The sequence below is a fragment of the Annulohypoxylon maeteangense genome (assembly GCF_022496945.1).
Source record: "Annulohypoxylon maeteangense strain CBS 123835 unplaced genomic scaffold GGS22scaffold_1, whole genome shotgun sequence".
Lineage (NCBI taxonomy): Eukaryota > Fungi > Ascomycota > Sordariomycetes > Xylariales > Hypoxylaceae > Annulohypoxylon > Annulohypoxylon maeteangense.
Window position 1 is genome coordinate 3,194,487 of NW_025953248.1, and position 20,107 is coordinate 3,214,593.

At 47.6% G+C, this 20,107-nt stretch overlaps 8 protein-coding genes across 8 annotated transcripts; 3 read left to right on the plus strand and 5 right to left on the minus strand.

The window, feature by feature from the left end:
• Positions 1–61: 61 nt before the first annotated feature.
• GGS22DRAFT_13437 (uncharacterized protein) lies at positions 62–1,086 on the plus strand. Its single transcript, XM_047958543.1, has one exon. The coding sequence runs from the start codon at positions 82–84 to the stop codon at positions 1,000–1,002; it is 921 nt and encodes a 306-aa protein (XP_047824257.1). The 5' UTR covers positions 62–81; the 3' UTR covers positions 1,003–1,086.
• Positions 1,087–1,404: 318 nt separating this feature from the next.
• On the minus strand, positions 1,405–2,126 carry GGS22DRAFT_13433 (uncharacterized protein). Its single transcript, XM_047958541.1, has 2 exons — positions 1,811–2,126; positions 1,405–1,758 (listed from the first exon to the last, which is right to left on the minus strand). Exons 1-2 carry the CDS (start codon positions 1,987–1,989, stop codon positions 1,470–1,472), a joined length of 468 nt encoding a protein of 155 aa, XP_047824258.1. The 5' UTR covers positions 1,990–2,126; the 3' UTR covers positions 1,405–1,469.
• A 1,254-nt stretch (positions 2,127–3,380) lies between these two features.
• GGS22DRAFT_13452 (WLM-domain-containing protein) lies at positions 3,381–5,735 on the minus strand. The gene is made up of 4 exons (XM_047958544.1): positions 5,423–5,735; positions 5,187–5,361; positions 3,998–5,136; positions 3,381–3,895 (listed from the first exon to the last, which is right to left on the minus strand). Exons 1-3 carry the CDS (start codon positions 5,553–5,555, stop codon positions 4,074–4,076), a joined length of 1,371 nt encoding a protein of 456 aa, XP_047824259.1. The 5' UTR covers positions 5,556–5,735; the 3' UTR covers positions 3,381–3,895; positions 3,998–4,073.
• Positions 5,736–5,915: 180 nt separating this feature from the next.
• On the minus strand, positions 5,916–8,519 carry GGS22DRAFT_150867 (galactose oxidase). Its single transcript, XM_047959378.1, has 6 exons — positions 7,992–8,519; positions 7,755–7,909; positions 7,633–7,694; positions 6,711–7,574; positions 6,384–6,635; positions 5,916–6,330 (listed from the first exon to the last, which is right to left on the minus strand). The coding sequence occupies exons 1-6, from the start codon at positions 8,459–8,461 to the stop codon at positions 6,055–6,057; spliced, it is 2,079 nt and encodes a 692-aa protein (XP_047824260.1). The 5' UTR covers positions 8,462–8,519; the 3' UTR covers positions 5,916–6,054.
• Positions 8,520–9,066: 547 nt separating this feature from the next.
• Positions 9,067–10,525, plus strand: GGS22DRAFT_13471 (mitochondrial carrier). The gene is made up of 2 exons (XM_047958548.1): positions 9,067–9,435; positions 9,484–10,525. The coding sequence occupies exons 1-2, from the start codon at positions 9,331–9,333 to the stop codon at positions 10,369–10,371; spliced, it is 993 nt and encodes a 330-aa protein (XP_047824261.1). The 5' UTR covers positions 9,067–9,330; the 3' UTR covers positions 10,372–10,525.
• Positions 10,526–10,678: 153 nt separating this feature from the next.
• GGS22DRAFT_183771 (TspO/MBR-related protein) lies at positions 10,679–11,290 on the minus strand (the record flags this gene model as incomplete). The annotated part of the gene is made up of 2 exons (XM_047964127.1): positions 10,679–11,115; positions 11,176–11,290. 2 exons carry the CDS (start codon positions 11,288–11,290, stop codon positions 10,679–10,681), a joined length of 552 nt encoding a protein of 183 aa, XP_047824262.1.
• Positions 11,291–12,900: 1,610 nt separating this feature from the next.
• Positions 12,901–15,758, plus strand: GGS22DRAFT_177303 (uncharacterized protein; the record flags this gene model as incomplete). The annotated part of the gene is made up of 3 exons (XM_047963506.1): positions 12,901–13,024; positions 13,180–15,179; positions 15,231–15,758. 3 exons carry the CDS (start codon positions 12,901–12,903, stop codon positions 15,756–15,758), a joined length of 2,652 nt encoding a protein of 883 aa, XP_047824263.1.
• A 1,708-nt stretch (positions 15,759–17,466) lies between these two features.
• On the minus strand, positions 17,467–19,173 carry GGS22DRAFT_13547 (uncharacterized protein). Its single transcript, XM_047958574.1, has 3 exons — positions 19,056–19,173; positions 18,551–18,888; positions 17,467–18,480 (listed from the first exon to the last, which is right to left on the minus strand). Exons 2-3 carry the CDS (start codon positions 18,694–18,696, stop codon positions 17,634–17,636), a joined length of 993 nt encoding a protein of 330 aa, XP_047824264.1. The 5' UTR covers positions 18,697–18,888; positions 19,056–19,173; the 3' UTR covers positions 17,467–17,633.
• Positions 19,174–20,107: the final 934 nt, after the last annotated feature.

A 20,107-nucleotide genomic window follows, 5' to 3' on the forward strand; every position in this document is an offset into this window, starting at 1 on the left:
CATCATAAAATCCAATGATCGTCATAATGCATAGACCTCCCGAAGCTCTCACCCTCCCAACCCCAAACTCAATCCGACAAAATGAACAACTTCGGCGTGATCGAGCTCGCGACCGCAAAAACAACACACGCCCCGGGCTGGGCCTACGTGCCAGACACGGCCCCCAGCCTGTCCGCAGCAGCAATCCAGCCCGGGCACCGCAAACGCGCCGCCCGCAACCAGAACACGGCTAGCACCAGCGCTCTATACGCCGACGCCGACGCGCGGCAGGAAGCGAAGCTGCGCCGGGAGATCGAAGCTTTAGATCGGGATAACTACGGGCGCGACGTGACGATCCCGATCGCGGCGAAAGGTGGCAGCGGTAAGCTGAGCGCGAAGAAACACACGCCTAACGTCCGCAAGATCCTGCAGTCGCAGAAAACATTCGCGAACTACCTCGATGACTTCGACGCGCTGAGCGCTGCGGATAAAGCCGCTGCGATGGGGATCGTGGCCCCGGCTACGGCAACGGCAGCGCAGGGAGCGGGGAAGAAAGGGGCGGTGGCCGGAGAGAAGGGGAAGGGGAAACGCGGGGGGAAATCGATATCCCGCTCCGCATCAGTGTCGAAGCCACCTCCCGCCGCTGCCGCGCCTGTAAAGCAAGAAGACAACCCGGACATCGAAATGCTCGACGCCGCCCCCAGCAGCACGATCCTAACCCCCCTCCCCCCGAACGGCCTCCCGCCAACACACCCCCTCGATTCCGATCCGCTTATCATGTCTCGCGTGCCTCCCCTCCCCACCGACGCGGAGCTACGGGCTTTAATGAAGGCTCCGCCGTTGACGTACGCGGAGGCGCGGGGGCGCTGGACCGAGGACGATCGGAGGTACCCTGCGCGCGCGTTCTGCGAGGTGTGTGGGTATTGGGGCCGCGTGCGGTGTATGAAGTGCGGGGCGCGGGCTTGTGCGCTGGAGTGCTTGGAGACGCATCGCGAGGAGTGTGTTTCGCGGTATGGGATTTGAGATGTGGTATTACTCTTTGCCTAGCTAGGGGTAAAGGTTATCATAAGAAAAATTAAAAGGGCTGTGGGAGTTTACGGAGTCTGGTTTAGGGAAGCACATATTTAAGGAAAAGTCGTTATCATCGAGAAAGATACCCAGTCACAATAGAGGTAGAAGCAGCACCCGTGATGGATAGTCATGTTCGGGTTGGAAGATATATACAGCTTCGATTGCGCTATTCTACCAAAGCTCAAGGTTCAGCCAAAAGGCCATTGGTTTTTTTATACAAAATTTTCGTCAAACCGACGTCCATGGATCCTTTCGAATCCGCCGAACGCCCCGTGCCCGGAGTCCGCTAGGGTATGAGACCCTTCATACATGACGCGCGCCGACGTTTCCTGTCATTCTTTCTATTTTTTATCCCGTTTTTACATCTCTAGGTTGGAAGGAGATTTGGTTGGCTCGTGGCTGAGAGAGTGAGGGTGTCACTACGGCGAGGCGAGAGTGAAATCCACGTTTCCTGTCGATGCACCGCCCGCGCATGTCCCGCTTAGGCTGCCTGTCGGACACACGGCTCTGGCTGCGCGCACGCACTGCTCCCATCGGCCCTTGGAGATGTTGATCGTGGCGCCGGATGTTGCGGCCTTCAGCGTGAATTTAGCGGTGCCGGATGTGCCTGTGGTGGTCTGAGGAGACCCGCCACACTTTTGAATCGTGCCTGCAATGCCACCGCAGATACCTAGCTCGGCGACATTTTGGTCGTGGAAGACGATATTGCTATAAATTGTTTAGTTATATACGAGAGACACAGGGTCTAAAGGGTACCTACACGTTCTTGTCGATACACGTCACACCTGACACCGCGGCTGGGTTCACAGACGTCGAGGCTCGTAGTGCTAGGACTTCCAAGTGCGTGTTGTCTACCGAGAAACGAGGCCAGACTGGACCAGCTAAGGAGAGACTTGCACTCGCGAGAAGGAAAGACTGGAGGAAAGCGGACGAATGCATTTTGACGTTTGAAGACTCGGGTCTACCGGAAAGAAGGGAACTGGTGAAAAAAGGAGACTCGGGAGTCTTTAAAGAACGTTGAAATAGACGACTAGGTCTGGAGTTTTTGAAATGAAAGTGTCCTGCACAGAAAAATCGAAGGGATCGGCCGTAGGTAAAAGTAAATCGAGGCGTAAGCTAGAAATAGAAATAGAATCGAAGATGCAAAAAAGAATTGGGATAGGAGGACTTAAAAGGGGATGGGACGAAAGATGAACATGATCTTCCGGCCTCGATGGATACCCGTCCATGCGTAACCAGTAACTTTAACCACACGGCAAGAATTCCTGAAAAACACGGCAGCTTCCTAATTTGGACTAGTTCAAAGCTCGGACACTACACCTCCTTTAGTAAAAACGTCAAAAACTCTTTTATTATTAAGCAGTTATATCCACTTTTATTATTACATAACACTAGTCTTTTTTTTACTTATAAACTAATAATATTATTGGTTCAACTACCTAGCGAATCTCCACATTTAGTGATTACATAAGCATTTTGACTTTATGTAAGCCGCTCAACGCGCACCGCGGGTGTTGTTGAAGAAGGGTATCTCATGATTCGCTTACTAATATATAGTTTCAAATAACTTCTTTTATATGATATCAAGAATAACATAAAACATATCATTATGAAGCCATTTTTCTAAAGAGTAGATTGATATACGTTTCGCTTTGATGCAGCCAAAATTGAACATGTTATGAAGGTTGAAAGTGAGTAGGTCATATTTTCTTACTGCACGTGATACCCCTCGGAGGCAACACATATGCTTACTCATCCACTCAATCTACTTAAACTTTATTTATTAATATCTCAACGTTTATACGTCGGATCAAAGTGTAACCTCGATTAATCGACTTTTCTCGTTAAGTAGTATATATCAAGTTGAAATTATAATTTTATTAAGTTATTTCAACTTTGAAAAAGACTTGTTTGACTTCAACCGGGTGTGCGACAAAAACACTGCTAAATTAGGTGTTGTGTGGCAGTTATTTACTAAGCTCAATTAGGAAGCTGCCGTGTTTTTCAGGAATTCTTGCCGTGCGGTTAAAGTTACTGATGCGTAACGTCTTGAATCTCGAATCCTAGCATGACGAAGGATCCTTGCTAGGCGGCCGAGGGTGCACAGGACGGAGAACCCTTGACCCCGGCATCTAGGCCGAGTTACTGGCTTTGTCGATCCATCTGTGACGGCCTTCCCTTGGGACCTTACATCTGGGGTCTAACTTCCAAACATTGGCCGTTTTCGAAATAGAGGTACGATGGGTAACCAATCGTATCGCAGGAGCAAAATGGTGCGAAACTACGCTTTACTTACCTGTCTTTACTAACCGAGCGACTTAAGACATGTTCAAACGACCTAGTTCACTTAACTAGGCGCAATTTGTAAACGGCATGATTTGGAGGTCTGCGAACGCATAGAATTAAACAGCGACACGATGGTCGGATTAGTTATTTTCTCTATCTCGATAGAGAAATAGAAGCGGGAGATCTCTTCTCTCGAACTACATTTGGTAAGTTCTGGCGATCATATGAGCGACTTCCCTGCGTCGTTCCACGAGGAAAGATGCGAAAGTCCACGATGGTAGTGGGGGCGCCCCTGGGATGTGAAACGGTAGCGCCTCTCAATACAGGGGGTTTGGCCATAACAACTTGTCCTAAGTAAGCCAGAGATCGGACCACGCCCGAGTTTGTTTCAATGTTTCAAAGGCCCTTGAGCTCCGATAGGTTCGGGGTTCGTTTACCCCTTTCGGAAAATCACATTGGTTGGTAACGGGTGACGATCCGGAGCAACCCATCACCACTATATTCGTAACCTCCTGCACGCGTGGCTGACGACACCATAGGTAGTGTGCAGTGCAAGTAACTAGAACAAGATTAGACGATGGAGGCTGAAAATGCGGAGTAAGGCCGAGTTACCATGGGGTAACGGACCTAGCTCTTTCATAATGTCCAATGAAATACATACAGTATGGTTGTTTTACAGACATTAAAGAGCATGTCCTTGGATACGAGCATGTAAAGTTGTTATACATCTTCGGGGGCTACGCGGCTTTGCGGCCGCCGCAAACTCCGCAAAGCGCCGAATCGCCGGCATTTAAATACACAGTATCTCGACAAGTTGGACTTGTGCACTTCCAGGTATCCGGCACCTTGCTTGGATCCAGGACATGGGAACAGACGCAACAGATATGAGCTTCCGGGCCATTGTCGAACGAGCACATAACGCAAACTCCCATAGTTGAATGTGTCGTCTTGTTATCACGGGCCAGATTCTTGCCATTGCTCGGTCCTGCTGAATTTGTTTTCTCAGCACTTCCCTTCGAAGCTCCCTTTGTGTCACCTTTCGAATCAGTTTTAGTACCCCTCTGGCCAACCGGCTTTAGCGCTTGAGGTTCATTTGCCACTGATGTAGAACCATGCTTTTTAGACCCATCAGGTTTCCATTTAATGGTGGTTTGGAAAAGCTCCTTCAGCTCATTCCGTGCATCTTCATCTTTGATATTCTCATCCTCGCACACCTTGACCATGCCTTGGCCCTTGTTGTCGATAAGTCGTCGACCATTAATATCTGTGGCGGCTTCGTCCTCGGTATCGCTAAAAGTCTCAAACCCGCTGTCATCTTCTGTCTTGATATCAGCCTCCTCTTTTGTTTCCTCTTCTTTCTTATGTTGGTCAAATCGTGCGAGGGCTGCAGCAGCTCTAAGTTCTCGACCGCGCTTGCTTCCCGCCACGCGAGGCTTGCCCTGAGTTTTCTTCCCCTTCTCCAGTTCGGTTTTTATCTCTTCGTCCTCGCCGAGAGCAACCCCATTAGCACCGAATTTCTTCAATATTCGGCGTTCTTTTCTCTCTTTATAAGATGGCTGTGGCTTGGCCCGCCGCTTTCGTCCTCTAGAGCGATAGGTCCCTCCACATAGGTGCTCCGGAAGATCCTTGTCTGACAGCACAGTGTTCTTTATAAACTCACCAGTTTCTAAACTTGTGCCTTTCCCCCATAAGCCTTCTCCGGTGTAGCCGCGTGACCATAGAACTCTCATTTGATCCGCATAATTATTTCTAACCGTCCAGAAGGCCTTGGAATGGTTCATCTGCTTGCAGTGTGCTAGTCTTGTTGAACTTGTTAGTATATAAATATAGGGGTGCTTCTGTAGACATACTCGTGCATCATAACCATCTGGACATAGGTGAACGGTAGCCATTGCTTTGTTGACAGCGACTTTAGCACTAGCTGTATGACTTCGCCTGCGTTGAAGTTACGGCCAACAAACTCTCTATTTGGTTCATATTCCTCTAATGACGTGACCAGTATATGGTTTTCTCTCATTACCGGTACTAATAGAAGTTAGTGGATGAGTTCTAGGATCGGTAATCAGTGTCCATTGGGATTGCTTACAACATTGCGCCGCGATTAGTTCCAAGTATTTCTGCGCAATTTCTTGGTCAGGTCCTGCAAGCGGTTTGATGAATACGATGCGCTCGTTTGGCTGCGACTTTCTTGCATTTATTCGCTCGAAACCGAGAGGCATCGTAGCTTTCCGATCAGGTTAGGGACCACAGCCCAGGTGATGGTTCGTTCTCAGACGTAATAAATGCAAGTGGCAAAATGAAGAGATGCGATGTCAAATTATGTCGGGTATCCCTATAAGTTGCAATACAACGATTTCCTCCGCTAGGGTTAATTGTTGGCGATGAAAATTCAATCCACGATTATGAAGATGGATTGAGACGATTTGTTAAGATCTGTGACGATGAGATTTAAGAAGTTGTTCAGGCCTAGAATTACAGCGGGCTTGTTATCGGTGCTAGGGGGCGGTCATGCTGTAAACCCCGCTAATTCACTATCAAGTACAGCCCCGACCCAGCCCTAGAACATTTTCATTTACCCCTTTATTTACCTTCTTATATTTATATCCAGGTGCCAATATACCTATATGCTTCAGCTATGCATATGATAAAATGAATTTTATCTACAAATAGATAACTCCATATATCACCATCATATGCTAGATTAGCGACGATATTTCATCATCTCCTTCGGCCGACACCACCAGCTCCCGAATCACCTTTGTCAGCTAGAGAGACGACTTCACCAATACCAGCAGCTTCCTGCTCATCCTCGAGGGCAGTAATCTCCTCGCGGCAATCCCACCATTTCTCTTCGCTAAGTTCAAATGCCTTCGTCTTAATCTCCTTGATTGCAAGGCTTTCAGGTGGAATGTTCTTCCATCTTAAATTTGTCATCAGGATTTCTTGCCACTCATTTGAGGTACGAGTGAAAAAGTCTCTTCTGGACTCGAAAGGCTGCAATAAGTTAGCAGCGAGGTACATAATAAACCAGAACTAGAATAACATACTCGTGGATGTGGTAGCCCATCATCGACAGTAGTAGCAACTGTATCAGCTTCTGACTCGGCATCCCATGTAGAGGACTCCGCGGTAGATATGGTGTCAGCTATCGACACCTCGTCTATCTGCTTCTTCTTGCGTTTGCTAGGAGATACCGGAGTTTCTAGCTCTTCATAATCCATATCAAGATCGCCTTCTTCGTCTTCCTCGTCGTCATCATCATCCTCGTCTTCATCTTCTTCATCTTCGTCGTCGGAGCCCTGTAGCAATGTAAGAATCAAAATAACCAAAATTATTCTGCTATCAATGAAAGAATGCAAATATGGAACACTTACAACCCAAGTATCGTCCTCCCTCTTGAATATCTGCTTACAGCCATCCATCTTCCCAAGATCAATCGCATATAAGTCGTCAAACGTATATTCTCGGTCTTTGGCTTCATATGTGCCGCCGTATATATATAATACATCGTCCTGCACCGTTATTTGAGCATTAAATCGTGGGTGTGGGAATTCCATAGAAACTGGCATCTCTCGAACCGGGTTGACCGGTTCTTCAGGGTCTTGCCCGGTTTTGAGGTCGATGTCCATGGTATCAGCGTCCTCTAAAGACGATCCGGCCTGAAGAGCTGCGAGCTGCTTCAATAATTCCTCTTCATTTGCTTGAGCTCTTCCTCGTCGCCCAACTCTTTGGTCCTGTTGTGGGGCTTTCTTTTGAACCCTCGCTTTACGAAGTGCCAATGGGAAGAATCGATTCCTCTCTATGTTCCATGCGTAAAGTTGATTGAAGAACTCACTATCCATGCCCTCCTCAGTCTGCTCGACATCATGCACTCCACCAAAGAGAAGACCACGGCCTTTGTGGTAGGCCATAGTCGCTCCAGCACGAGAAGGGCTAGGGGTATTCGCAGGTTTCTTTCGCTTCTCCCATCTGACGTTTGGTGGCGTGTTTGGCGGAGAGTCTGCGGGAGGTTGTGTTATCCGCAAGAAAAAACAGTCCTCGTGTACCAAAGGTTTCATAATGTTCCTTTGACCTTGAGATGCACCTTTAGCTGATTTATTTGCTGATACAGTTTTCTTCACTCTCGAATAGCCACCAAATAGCACGGCGCCCTGATCATGAGGAAGAAATGTGAAAGACGACCTAGCGTCCGGTTTCAGTTGTGCTGGTGGAAGTGTGGGACTGTGCCACAAGAAGTTCTGCATGATTTTATTAATATAAATTGGCAACTATAAGTTATGAAGAGCACTTATTTACCTGGGTATCATATAACCAAAGATCGTTTAGATATTTCGTTTGATTCGAAGTATCTTGAAAACCTTTTCATTCAATATTAGTTTGATGTATAGGAGTCTGTTAATATGGATGGTATTACGTACCACCAAAGAGGATTATGTAATTCTTATAATAAGTCATACGATGACCACTCCTCGCCGGCGGGCTCTTGCCCTTTGTTTCTACTCGTGTCCATTCCCGAGAACTAGGCTCGAGTCTCCAGAAGTCATTATAATGGTAGAATGTGCCTTGCTTAGGGCTATATAGGGGATGAAGAGTGAAGAGTTAGTACCAGACATATAACTACCATTGGTATTATAATATGAGTTTATATCACCAACCTGCTAAATTCGCCACCAAATAAAAAGACAGAATCTTTCTGGTTTCCCCCTCTACACCAAGCATGACCAGATCGTGGAAGGGGAGCATTTGGTGAGGTCACGCAGTGCCATTCATCTCTATCCGTATAATAGATATTAAGGTCATTGTAGAAATTGGCAAGGGCTCCGTTCCAAGTTTCCCCACCAAACAACAAAAGTTGGTTACTATTCGAAGGAGAGGCTAGGAAAGTAGCGGATGACCGAGGTTTAGGGGGTTCTTCAGAGACAGTCTCTGTGATCTTGACGAACTCTTCCTGAGCTTTCTTATACTCGGCAAGCACCGCATCTAGATCGACGTCTTCGACATCGCTCCCATCGAGTTTCGAGGCTTTGGCCTTTTCTTTTTTCTGGGCCTTCTTCTCTTGCTTTTGCTTCTTCTCAGCAAGTTTAGCCTTTTTAGCGTCTGACTTCCCCTTCTTTTCTTTCGCCATGATACAGTCAACAGTCTTACGGTCCTGTCTGAGACATCGAGGGTAGGGTATCCTTAATATATCGCAATGTTATTTATTAAAGTATGAAAGAGTTGATATACCCAGTGGAACTTTTAACGAGTGGGAACAGCTGTCAGCCCCTCCCCCGCACTAAAGAGATCTATTTCCCTATCTGGAGAGCAATTTTCGAGCTTTGGAACTTAAATGTGGTGCATCCAGTCATCCCGGGCAGTTTTCATAGGGCAATTTCGACCCCAAAAGCCACCATGGAGCCTTGGAGTAACACCAGCAGCGCATTAACGAACCTTGTTGGAAGTTTCGCTTATCAGGAAGTAGTTTGACTTTCAGGTGAGCGGGAAATCTTCATCTCATCGTGAACCTTTTACAACTACAAAACTACCAACTACCCACTGCATACGACCTTGTTAGTTTTCCACCGACCGAAGACTTCTCGGAACCTCCACACGTCGCACATGCTACATAGCTTTCAATTAGGCAATTGAATTTGATTTCACCCACTTTTTTCTTTTTCGCCCTTTTCCCTGCGAGATGGTCCGATATACGAAGCCTTTATATTGGCATTTGCATCCACTTAGGGGCCGTTAGTGACTCTCGGCCGCGTTCCGTATAAGAAAAAAATACCGCGAACTAGCTCCACTCCTCAGCATCAAGTTCACTTATGACAGTATCGACATGTTCTAGCAGTAGTCCAACCTGGGTTTCGTCGCGATTATTTACTACTGTCGTGTGTGATTGTCAACTCTCGAACATCTCTAATCAGTTCTAGAAGCCAGATTTTCGAGTTCTAGGCCATAATACACAGTCACACTTTCTATCTATCTACCCTCTTGGACATCTAACCTGCGAACATGGCAACCACGGGAGTAGAGACCATGGCGACGAAACCCTCACAAACTCCCATTCGGGAGAAATCAGCTATAATGCAATCTGTAGAGGATATTCTTTATGGATCTGTGAGTTCATTCACAAAAAAAGTTTCTAGCGCGTTCTAACAAGTTTAGATTGCCGGTATCGTGGGTAAATATATCGAATATCCTTTCGACACCGTCAAGGTCAGATTACAATCTCAACCTGACCACCTCCCCCTCCGCTATACCGGGCCGCTCGATTGCTTTCGACAATCCTTTAGGGCCGATGGGTTTCTGGGACTCTATCGTGGAATAAGCGCGCCGCTCTTCGGAGCGGCGGCCGAGACAAGCAGCCTTTTCTTCTTTGAGCGCATAGGCCGGGAGGCGGTTTATGCATCTGGATATTATTCGCGAGACCGAATACTCCCACTTTCGGCGCTGTGGTTTACAGGCGCATTCGCTGGAGCCTTTACCTCCGTCGTCCTCACCCCCATCGAACTCGTAAAATGTAAGATCCAAGTACCCGCAACTACCGATGGATCGACGCCAAAACCTCCGACTGTAACATCTGTCATCCGAGAGGTATATAAGCACGAAGGCGTAAAGGGTTTCTGGCGCGGACAGCTGGGTACATTCTTCCGGGAATCTGGTGGCTGCGCAGCTTGGTTTGGCTCTAAAGAGACGGTAACCAAGATGTTTTATCTTCTCAATGAAAAGAATGCCAAGTCGCAACTAGAAAAGGATGCATTGGCAACAGAAGCCTTGCCAATATGGCAGCAAGCCGTAGCTGGCGCCTCTGCTGGCATGTCGTACAACTTCTTATTCTTCCCGGCCGATACCATCAAATCTCGCATGCAGACTTCGCCTGTTGGTGGCTCTGGTCAAAACAGCACTTTTTGGCAAGAAGGCAAGGCTCTATGGAACCAGCATGGACTAAAGGGACTATATCGTGGATGTGGGATCACGGTGTTACGATCGGCGCCCAGCTCGGCCTTCATTTTTATCGTTTTTGACAGCCTAAAACGATACCTACCGATGTAGACGGTACTGCTCATGATGACCTTTGGATGAGATACCAAAAATGCATTGATTTGGGATAGAGGGGAATGAATATATTAAGCGAGGTACTGGCGTTCGACATCTCATCTGTCTTTGTCATTTATACTTGATTTATTATAGATCTACGGAGTTATGACTCTGGTATCATATGTGCGATTGTCTGGCTGAGTGAGTAGGGACAATTTTATGAGCATGGTCAGATTTCCGTTCCTGCGGCAGTCTCAACTTTTGACTCATAAATTAAGCCAGGAACTCAACACACTGAAAGCGAGTTAAACGAAATGTTTACTCATACCCTCTTTCCTAGCTTGGCTTTGGAAATATCCCAATTATTCAGATAACCCACTCCGCCGGTCAAATACGTCGCAAACGCAAGCCAGGCCAGGTGTGGCACTTGACACCAGCCCGCCAGGTTGTCGACTGAAAAGTACAGATACGTTAGGTACCCATTTAGACCAGCGAGTAACACGATATCAGCCGCTGCAAGATCCACTCGGCGCATCCCAAAAAACAGAGGCATCCATAATATATTCACGCCAAGTTGGATAGTATATAGAGCCCCCATCTTGTCTGTCGAGGCGGAGGAAGGCGGTGACATTGTGATAGCCCGGTGGGATGCGTAACCCATCAATCCATATAGAAGCGTCCAGGCGGGACCGAAGACTTGGGCTGGTGGGCTTAAAGGCGGCTGTTTCATCGCATGGTACGCAGTCTGCGACTGTTTGACTGTTACACCGTTAGAAATCGATTCTGAGTGAAAGATCTGGGAATTAAAAGCAGACATACCTCCAGAACCAAGGCCTGTCGTTGTACCTAGTGCGATAGGTAACAAGATCGAGGCTGCTGGGCTTGCGAAGACATTATACGGGATTGAAATAAGAGAAGGGATAGAGGTGGTCATTTTCAGGGATGAGCTACCTGTGGTGATAACGCATTTGAACTTCGAGGACTTTGATTCAAGATGCTATGATTTCAAAGAATATTTTCATGATTTGAAGTACTACCTATCCAATATTTATTAAAAACTTAAGACTGGAATATTCAGTTGACTTGACTTGGTGACGTAGGTCAATTCGTTTAATCAACTGTGGGGCGATCTAGAGCTGAAGTTTAGATTTCGCCATCAGTTACCCCTTAGATGTTGCTATCTCTTTACAACTGCCCGTATAGCAAATATTAGATAATCTTATATAGCACAGTATAGGTGTTATTTTGTATTGGCACTTCCGCTTGTACGAATTGTTTATAAACACATAGCCCAGTACTCAGGTTTTACTGTGCTTATATTATAGGTACTCTGTATTTTTCAAGCCCGCTATGGTTCATTTTGCAACTGAAATTTGTATCAGGTGGTAACTTATACATGTCTCTGTTTGACATGTAATATTATGACATTCAAGTATTGTAATATCTTTAAAATTGAGAAATTGAGTATTACACTTAACACGAAGTAAATATCACCGTACATACCTAGGTACCTAGAGTCTTGAAAGTGAAGTAACGAGGTGATAGAGTTTGTACAGACTCCAACAGATTAGAGTCACGGCTCCACTAACTAAGCTCAACCCAGGCCAAACGTAGCTAGTAGGTCGCACTACAAACGCGTTCCAACCACCCTAGGACCCGTGTGGAACCAGTGACAAATTCGGAATCATAGATGCCGAGTGAATCAGCCACTGTTCTAATTGCAGGCTGGTATGTACTTTGTAGCCGAAACTTACTCTCTTCCATCTTTCTCATCACTCCTACAAAACACCAACAGTGGATATCCTGGATATTGCATTGGGACATCGCGCCCTCTAGGAGCATCTGCCATCATCTTTCCAGTTCGTCAATCCTATTTTTCCAAACAATTCCTTATATTCCTTATTTTCAATGGCCTTTCTAGCCCCTGTATTCCCCCATCTCTCCTCTTCACGACCGCTCCCTTCCAGATCTTCCAGATCCTCACCGATCTCATCTCCATATACCTGAACCTATACCTCAACCTATACATGAACATATACCTATCATTTATCAATCTCCCGCTTTTCATATCAATAGTCCCCTACCTAGTATCACCAAAGCCACAAAGCCGTGACAATGACAAACTTCTTATATCTTCCTTGCCACTTTCACTTTCGGTTTGCTTATTGCAGAGCTCACGCTCTTGCCCATGCTCAGCTTCTCAATTTGGCTTGCCAATTACACCACATCAACCCTCACTCTTACTAGACATACCTTCTATTCATCTTCTCATTGCTCTTTCCAAACATTATCAAGATGGCTTCTCTAACAGCAATCGCCTTGTCAAACAATAGGCAACGAATTTATTCCCAAGCAATCGGCAATACCTACTACGGCGCGTCACTCGCCGCTTTCGATCCCTACCTAGGTACATATACACAACAACGAGCCCATATATTCTACAGCCAGTAGATCTTACAAAGACCGAAGTTGTGTGACGGAGAAAGCCGACCGATCAACGCATCCCATGCGCACCGCATCATCATAAATAGGTACCTGGGCAATATGGACTCATACTCGTATCGCGATGCCTCCGGGCGCTCCCCTCCCGATCGTGGTTGGGGCGGCCGAGATGACCGTGTCAAAGATGAATCTCGTGGCGAAAGCTTTTATCGCGGCCGCTCACCTGGTGCGTCTCCTACCGTCTCTTTCAAATCTTGCTCTTTATGCTATTTTCATGTCAGATGAACCCTTTCTGGGTTCCCCTTCTTTCATTCTATGTTCACCCCCTATCATGGCGATTTTATTTCATCTAACTTACATATAAACAACTAACCATGATAGGCCATGACCGACCCCGACGTAATCGATCGCGTTCGCCTCCACCAGTAGATAGATATGAACCGAGAGGTCGTGGTAGAGATGAGTATGCTGGCACTCGCGATCGAGACGATCGACGACGTATCACTTCTCCTCCAGCGAATATTGATCGTTATGTTCCTGGCCAAGGCGGCGCCGCCGCCCAAGCACCCCAACCTACTGTTAACCCCTTGACCGATCCGGTCAAGTTGCCTTTTCAGGTTGGGTTTTCGTACTTTGGCGAGTGGTGGAGAACCAACGAGAAGATTAAGGAGGAGAAAGAGCGCGTACGTACCGGCCGAAGACGTGAACCTGAGCGACCACGTGGTAGGGATACTCAAGAAGATCGTGACAAGGAAAAGGCAAAGATCCAAGCTGCATATGATGCTTACAAGGAAGAACTTCAAGCAAAGATGGCGAGAACCTTCGTCGCCGAACATAAGAAGGAGCAATGGTTTCGTGAACGTTATGTTCCCGAAGTCCGGGATGCTCTGCGTAAGCAGATGAATGAATTCCGCCGTGGTGCATACAGCCAATGGGAACAGGATCTAGAATCTGGCACATTTGACGAATTTTCTCTTGAAGGGATTCCCAAAAGCGAAAGTAATGGCCTTGGTGGTGTAGTCGAAAAGGAAGAAGGTGAGGCTACAGCGGCCAATGAAGTCCTAGGAGTTGGCGACCTAGTTCCTGCAAACGGTAGTGACCTTCGGGATGAGAATTTGTATCAGCCTACACTTTTGATCAAAACCATCGCGCCACACGTCAGTCGCCATAATTTGGAATCTTTCTGTAAGGAACATCTCGGCGAGGAAGAGGGTGGCTTCAAATGGCTATCACTGAGCGACCCCAACCCGAGCAAGAGGTATCACCGCATGGGATGGGTTATGCTACATCCTTCATCCGAGACATCGGCACCTGTTGAACGTGCAGATCCGAAGGACGATGATGACATGGATGATGCCAAGATTGAGTCTCCCGTCGCAACATCTACCGCCGATAAAGCTCTTGAAGCTATCAATGGAAAGACTGTGAAAGACGAAGTGCGAGGTGACTTCGTATGTCATGTCGGTGTTCATAATCCCCCTAGCAACCCTCGTAAGAAGGCATTGTGGGATCTTTTCTCCGCACCCGAGAGAATCGAAAAAGACCTCAGTTTCGCTCAGCGACTCGTCAATAAGTTCGAAGAAGATTTCGGTTCTGATTTCAATGCTACTTTGAAAATTGAGGAAAGGGTGGAGACACTACGAAGTGTCGGAAGTCTCCAGCCGGCGATCTCCGCAACAACGCCGACAACAACCAAAAAGTCCAAGAAGGATCGAAACCTTGACTTTGACGATACGATGGATGAAGGAGAAGAAGGTGAAATGGGCGAGTCTGACGAAGAGGGCGCTGTGGATGATGAAGTTGACGACGAAGAGTTACTGGTGAAGAAGAAACAGCTCGATCTTATGATAGAGTATCTTCGCCGCGTCTTCAACTTTTGCTTCTTCTGCGTTTTTGAGAGCGACTCTATTCACGAGTTGACGAGGAAGTGTCCTGGAGGTCATCTACGCCGACCTCGCAGTACACTTTCGTCTGCTGCTAAGAATGTTGCCCGTGCCAGTGCTAGTGGAGATGCTTTCCCAGCAAAGAAGCCGAAGGAGATTAAAGATGAGGAGGAAGGAGAAGCAACTGAGCCGGACCGCAAATTTCGCAATGCTCCCAAATCCGAACAACAACTCGAACGAGCCTACAAATGGGTTCGGACTTTTGAGGATAAGATAATGCAAATCCTCGAGCCTGAATCAGTAGATGTCCGAAAGCTTGGCGGCAAATCAACTGAGGACGCCCTCAATGACGAGTTATCCAAGTTTGTGAAGCAGGAAGATGAGCACAAGTGGAGATGCAAGGTTCCCGAGTGCACGAAACTCTTCAAAGAGGACCACTTCTGGAAGAAACATGTCGAAAAACGCCACACGGATTGGTTGGACGGTATGAAGCAAGAGGTAATTGAATACTACCTAACGATTTGTGAATTTAGCTAACGACGAACATAGTTCGATCTCATCAACGCATACGTTCTAGACCCTGCACATATCGCGCCGTCTCGAACCGATGCTAACAGCAATGGTCATTTCCCACCTTCTAATGGCCAGACTCAGCAAGGCACTCCGCGTGGATTTAACCTTCAGAACTTTACCATGAACAACATGGTACCGCCGTTCCCCGGTTTCCCGGGTATCCCGCCCATGCCTACACTCTTCGCCGGTGGTCACGGTGTCCAAGCTGCCGGCTGGAACGCCGGGGGTGAAGAACGTGGAACTGGCCCCATTCGCCGTGGTGGCGCCAATGCTGGGCGATTCCAAAACCGTACCGGACCCTACGACCGTCGCCAACAACAGGGACGTTGGGGTCAGGATGGCCAGGGCGCCGGACGCGGACGAGGAGGTGCTGGTCGATGGGGCGACGGAGCTGCTGGCGGAGCGGCAGTCGGCCCCCGTGAAGCGGTTCAGGGTCGTAGCCTGAAAAGCTATGAAGATTTGGACCACGTTGCGGGAGGTGGTGGCGGTGAGCTAAACTACTAGGCCTTGGGCAATGAACACTTCAAATCACCCGGGAAATCATACCGCTACGCTTATGGGCATTGGATCTCTTCATACCACGGAAATTGATATGCAAGGTAATGGCTTGACATACTCAGGTCGCTAGGTCAAGACGCACGGGTCATGAGACGGATATTGCGACTGTACCATATCACCACATTGCATTTGCTCTTGCTATTTAACGCACTTTCGAAAGTCTCAATTCCTACAGGCTCTAGGCAGTTGCCCTCCTAGTCCTCTGGTTTTTGACGACTGGTCACTTGTGTTTGTACATTACATACCAAAAACATGGCTTTAATGGAATTTGAATTCTCATGACTTTTTCACCTCACTCAAATCCCGCCTCCTCTTACCAAGTGATACCTAGCAAAGACTTTTCCTACTTAAGTTAGACGTATACGACATCCTATAGTTATCCTGTTTATTAATCTTCCCTAACTACCTACATACCTAGAGTTACATAGTTCGACCGATAGAACGGGCACGACATGCATGCATATTGAGCTACGGAATATCGACTACGGCGATGTAACGGGGTCTCCGAATCCACATGGTCTCCTTCGGGTCCGAGGGTTCCCCTTTTACATACTAGTATCGCCTAGTCCTACTTACGTGTGTCTCCTTAAGGATAGGCTTACATAGGTAGGTAGGTAGGTATAGATAAGTCGGCGATCCTCTCGATGTCGTTATCATACGTAATATAGGGGTTGATGGGGGATAGATAGGTACAATAGTTCATGCAGAGGTCGCGGAAAGGAAAGGGGATGATCTTGGCGCTGACAACGCAACGCAACGCGGGCGCAGCGACGGATCGCTGTGGTGGTGCATGGGACGCAGCCTAGAGTGATATAGCGGTATGGCGGTGTACAGCCGCCTTCGACGGCGAACGAACTCTGCTCTGCTGTCTCAGTTATCGGCGAGCGGAGGGTCCCGGATATGCGGATGTAGGCACGCACGTGCGCTAGTTAGAGTTATATAAGGGGGAGCTATATACGGTAAATGAGATGGGTAATGTGTGAATCGCCGGGATATTGCGGGCTTCTAAGCGTTCGCGGGTTGGTGATGGCCGGTAGCAGACGATAAATCAAATATACACTTTGCTAAGGTTGTGTGACACTCATACGGGTATTGATCTATGATAATGTATGTATAACTGTCCAATATATATATGAAATCTGCATGACATATACTCTATGCGGGCATCTCTGATAAAAAGATGAAAAGGGGAGATGTATGGGTTAGGTATCCCCTCGTGAGTGGCCGAGACAGCACGCTCATACGCTGACTGTCCCCCGCTCTTCCATTCGCGTGATGCTACCCAGGAAGTTCTCTATTGGTCGCGATGCCGGAGGCCGACGTTGCACGGCGGACGCAGATGGTACATCGATAGCTACGCCCGCAAAGGGGGCATATAAATATATTCGATCGGCGACTCCGGATCGTGACTTTGGCCATATGCGTATTATTGCCCGACTTCACATGTCCACCTTGCGAGAATCGCTGATCCTTTCCGGCATTCGATGAATCCTTGCTTATCAAAACAAGTATATTCCGTAAATGTGCATCCGGCTGACCTTTCTAAAAATCGATATCGATTCGGCAAGTACGTGTCGCAATGTTGCTCTCTTCGGGTTTCTCCCGAGCTGAAGTACGGATCTCGATAGACTAACTTGTTCGTTTCTTCTGTGAGTAGAGGAATTCCTAGGTAATAAAACAAAACTGCAATAGATCGAATGATCTATCGTTACTATTATCCGGATATACAGAGGTGAGTTCTTTTTCGGTGTTCTCCTTTTGGCGGTTGGGATAAGGAGATGCACCCATCAAAATGCCTATCCCTTTTCACCGACATATAGACTATCCTATGATCATACCAACGGCCATCCCTCCAGCAAACATTGCGGCCACTGTAACGAAGCTGGAGACGGAAAGAAGAGAGATTCCGCTAATTCCGTGGCCGGATGTGCAGCCACCCGCCATCCTAGATCCGAGTGCTAGGAACACGCCGCCGAGGACAGCTCTAGCGGGTTCGATAGTAATTTCGGGTATTTTCTGCGTAGATGGTGACGCCAAAGAAACGGCTAGAGCCCCAGTAGCCATGCCTGCAGTAAGAACAATGGCGTTGTACGACTTCGGCCTTATTCCTCGCCCTATTGCCCACAAGAAAAAGTCGCCGACCTCTTCAAAACAACCTGAAGTGCCAATGAGAGATCTCCGTGTCAGGATAGAGACTAGTTGAGCCCCGGCAACCAAGAAGCCTCCTGTCACTGGTCCTACCAAGCCACTAGACTTCGGTGACGCAAGATAGACTAGTGCTGCGACGATGCCTGTGAACAGAGCTTCGACGGCGATGAGGGCGCTCGTTTGGCTTGTTCCCGTCAACTCGCCTATGGTCAGGCAACGAGCTTTGATATTACTTGCCTCCGGAGCCGGCTTTTCCCGGCTACGGAGAGCTGGCCGCAGGAGACCTGACCATATCACACCCCCAAGCATTGCTCCGCCTAGTGTAAAGAAACCAGATCGAACTCCAGCCCCGACTTGTGCAAAGACAGTCCCCGGGCAGGAGCCGGAGACAGCCAAGCCGGTGCCTATGAGTAAGCCTCCTATTATGTTTCCGTCGAGGGATCCGAATATGTTGAGTGTCGAATAATTACGGGGACTTAGTTTGAGATAACCGAGTCGTTGGAAGATAGTGACGAGGAGACTGTCTCAGGGGTCAACGACTTTCTTTTAAATGATAATTATCTGGCAACATGAGGAGATTTTTGTCTTACGTGCTAGTTCCAGAGGCAGTCAAGAACGTGGTGACCATGTGCCAGTTCTGGAGACCCATCTGTTCGACGATTACATCTGGTTGATAAATGCCAGCGGCTGCTAGGGCAGCACCGAAGGCAGCTCCAGACACATAAGGTCTAAGCATTTTCTTAGATATCGACGTGATAATACTGTGAATTCGATAAAAGAGAGAATGTGATCGAAAAATATTGAGGGATCGTTGGAAAAGGAGTTCAAGTTTCTGAATCTTGATGGTAGGATATCATAATTTAGTCATCTTATAGTTGCCAGTCGCCGATAAATCCACCTAAGTGATCGCCTTCACTAGGTAGTTCCCCTGCTTGAGTCAGTTATACTAGGTAGGAAGAGACCCGTAACTCTAATATAGACAGGTGCCAAACAGGTGGAATTTTTGGGAAATTGCTAAGATCCACGTCTTGTCTGCCGGCGTGGGTTCTAAAGCGATCTTAACGGTCGGCGAAGCTAGTGAGGCAGCGTCCATACCATTATGCCATGCTAGGCCGGGTCACGCCAAGTTGATATCCTGTTTCTCTTCCCTGCCTAAGAGCATTGTGATCGGATCGCCATCTCCCTATGTAGATACCTTCGTTGGCAAGTCCCGACTGTCCCGTATTCCATTTTGGATCGAGTATGCTACGCTAGACTTCAAAGGAAGAGCGGATTGGTTGCACGAGCAGAGCTTCTATACAACTTCGAAGGCCTGCATGCAGCGAACCCTAATTCTCGAACATCGTCACATCTCTCGAGCGTTATTGTGAAACATGATGGTTCAAGCCCCAGATCCTGCTCGGAAATTTCCTTAAGGCTGACGAGTAGACGGCGATCAAAGAAACTACAGGGCTTCGCTTCGGGGATCTCGCATGAATCTTATCCGTGCGCCTCGCCGAACTACGTGGGGACCTCGTGGCGATATTATGGGTCTTTGACGTTCAACCGAGTCATATAATCTCCCATTTTTAAAGCTTGGAAATTATCCATAGCTCGTCTTTGTCTGCTTTTCCTGTGGCATAAAATCTTGATGGATTTAGAAGTAAATATGTTTCCAGCGTCCATAGGATCGTCATTCACCCACGTTGGTGGCTGACAGGATTCCTTTTGGATCGGTCTCAGATTTCTTATACTATTGGCACAGGCATTATGCAGCCACTATGAGCTGTGGAAATAATGCTAAATAATGTCCCAAAGGCCTGGAACCATGCTGCGATGGTCGATACCACAGGGTACACGTGCTAAAATAGCTCGAATTGCCTATCACTCTAGGTATTCGGTAGAGCCAGATTCTGCCCTTACTTCAACGGCTAGTTACTCATTAGTGAGATGTCACCATTGAATCGACGATCACTGCCGTGGCTGAATTCGATGTGGTGCCACATGATGGTCGTCCGCGGGAGACGTATCGGAAAATAAATTTGGTTAGTTCTTAGATGCCACCCTTCTTTTTCAGAGTGGTAGTAGGATTCGGACTGCCTATCGTCATTTTTCGGTCCCATAGCCGAACTCAAGCAAAGACATGTGGCTTTCACGGAATTAGTGCC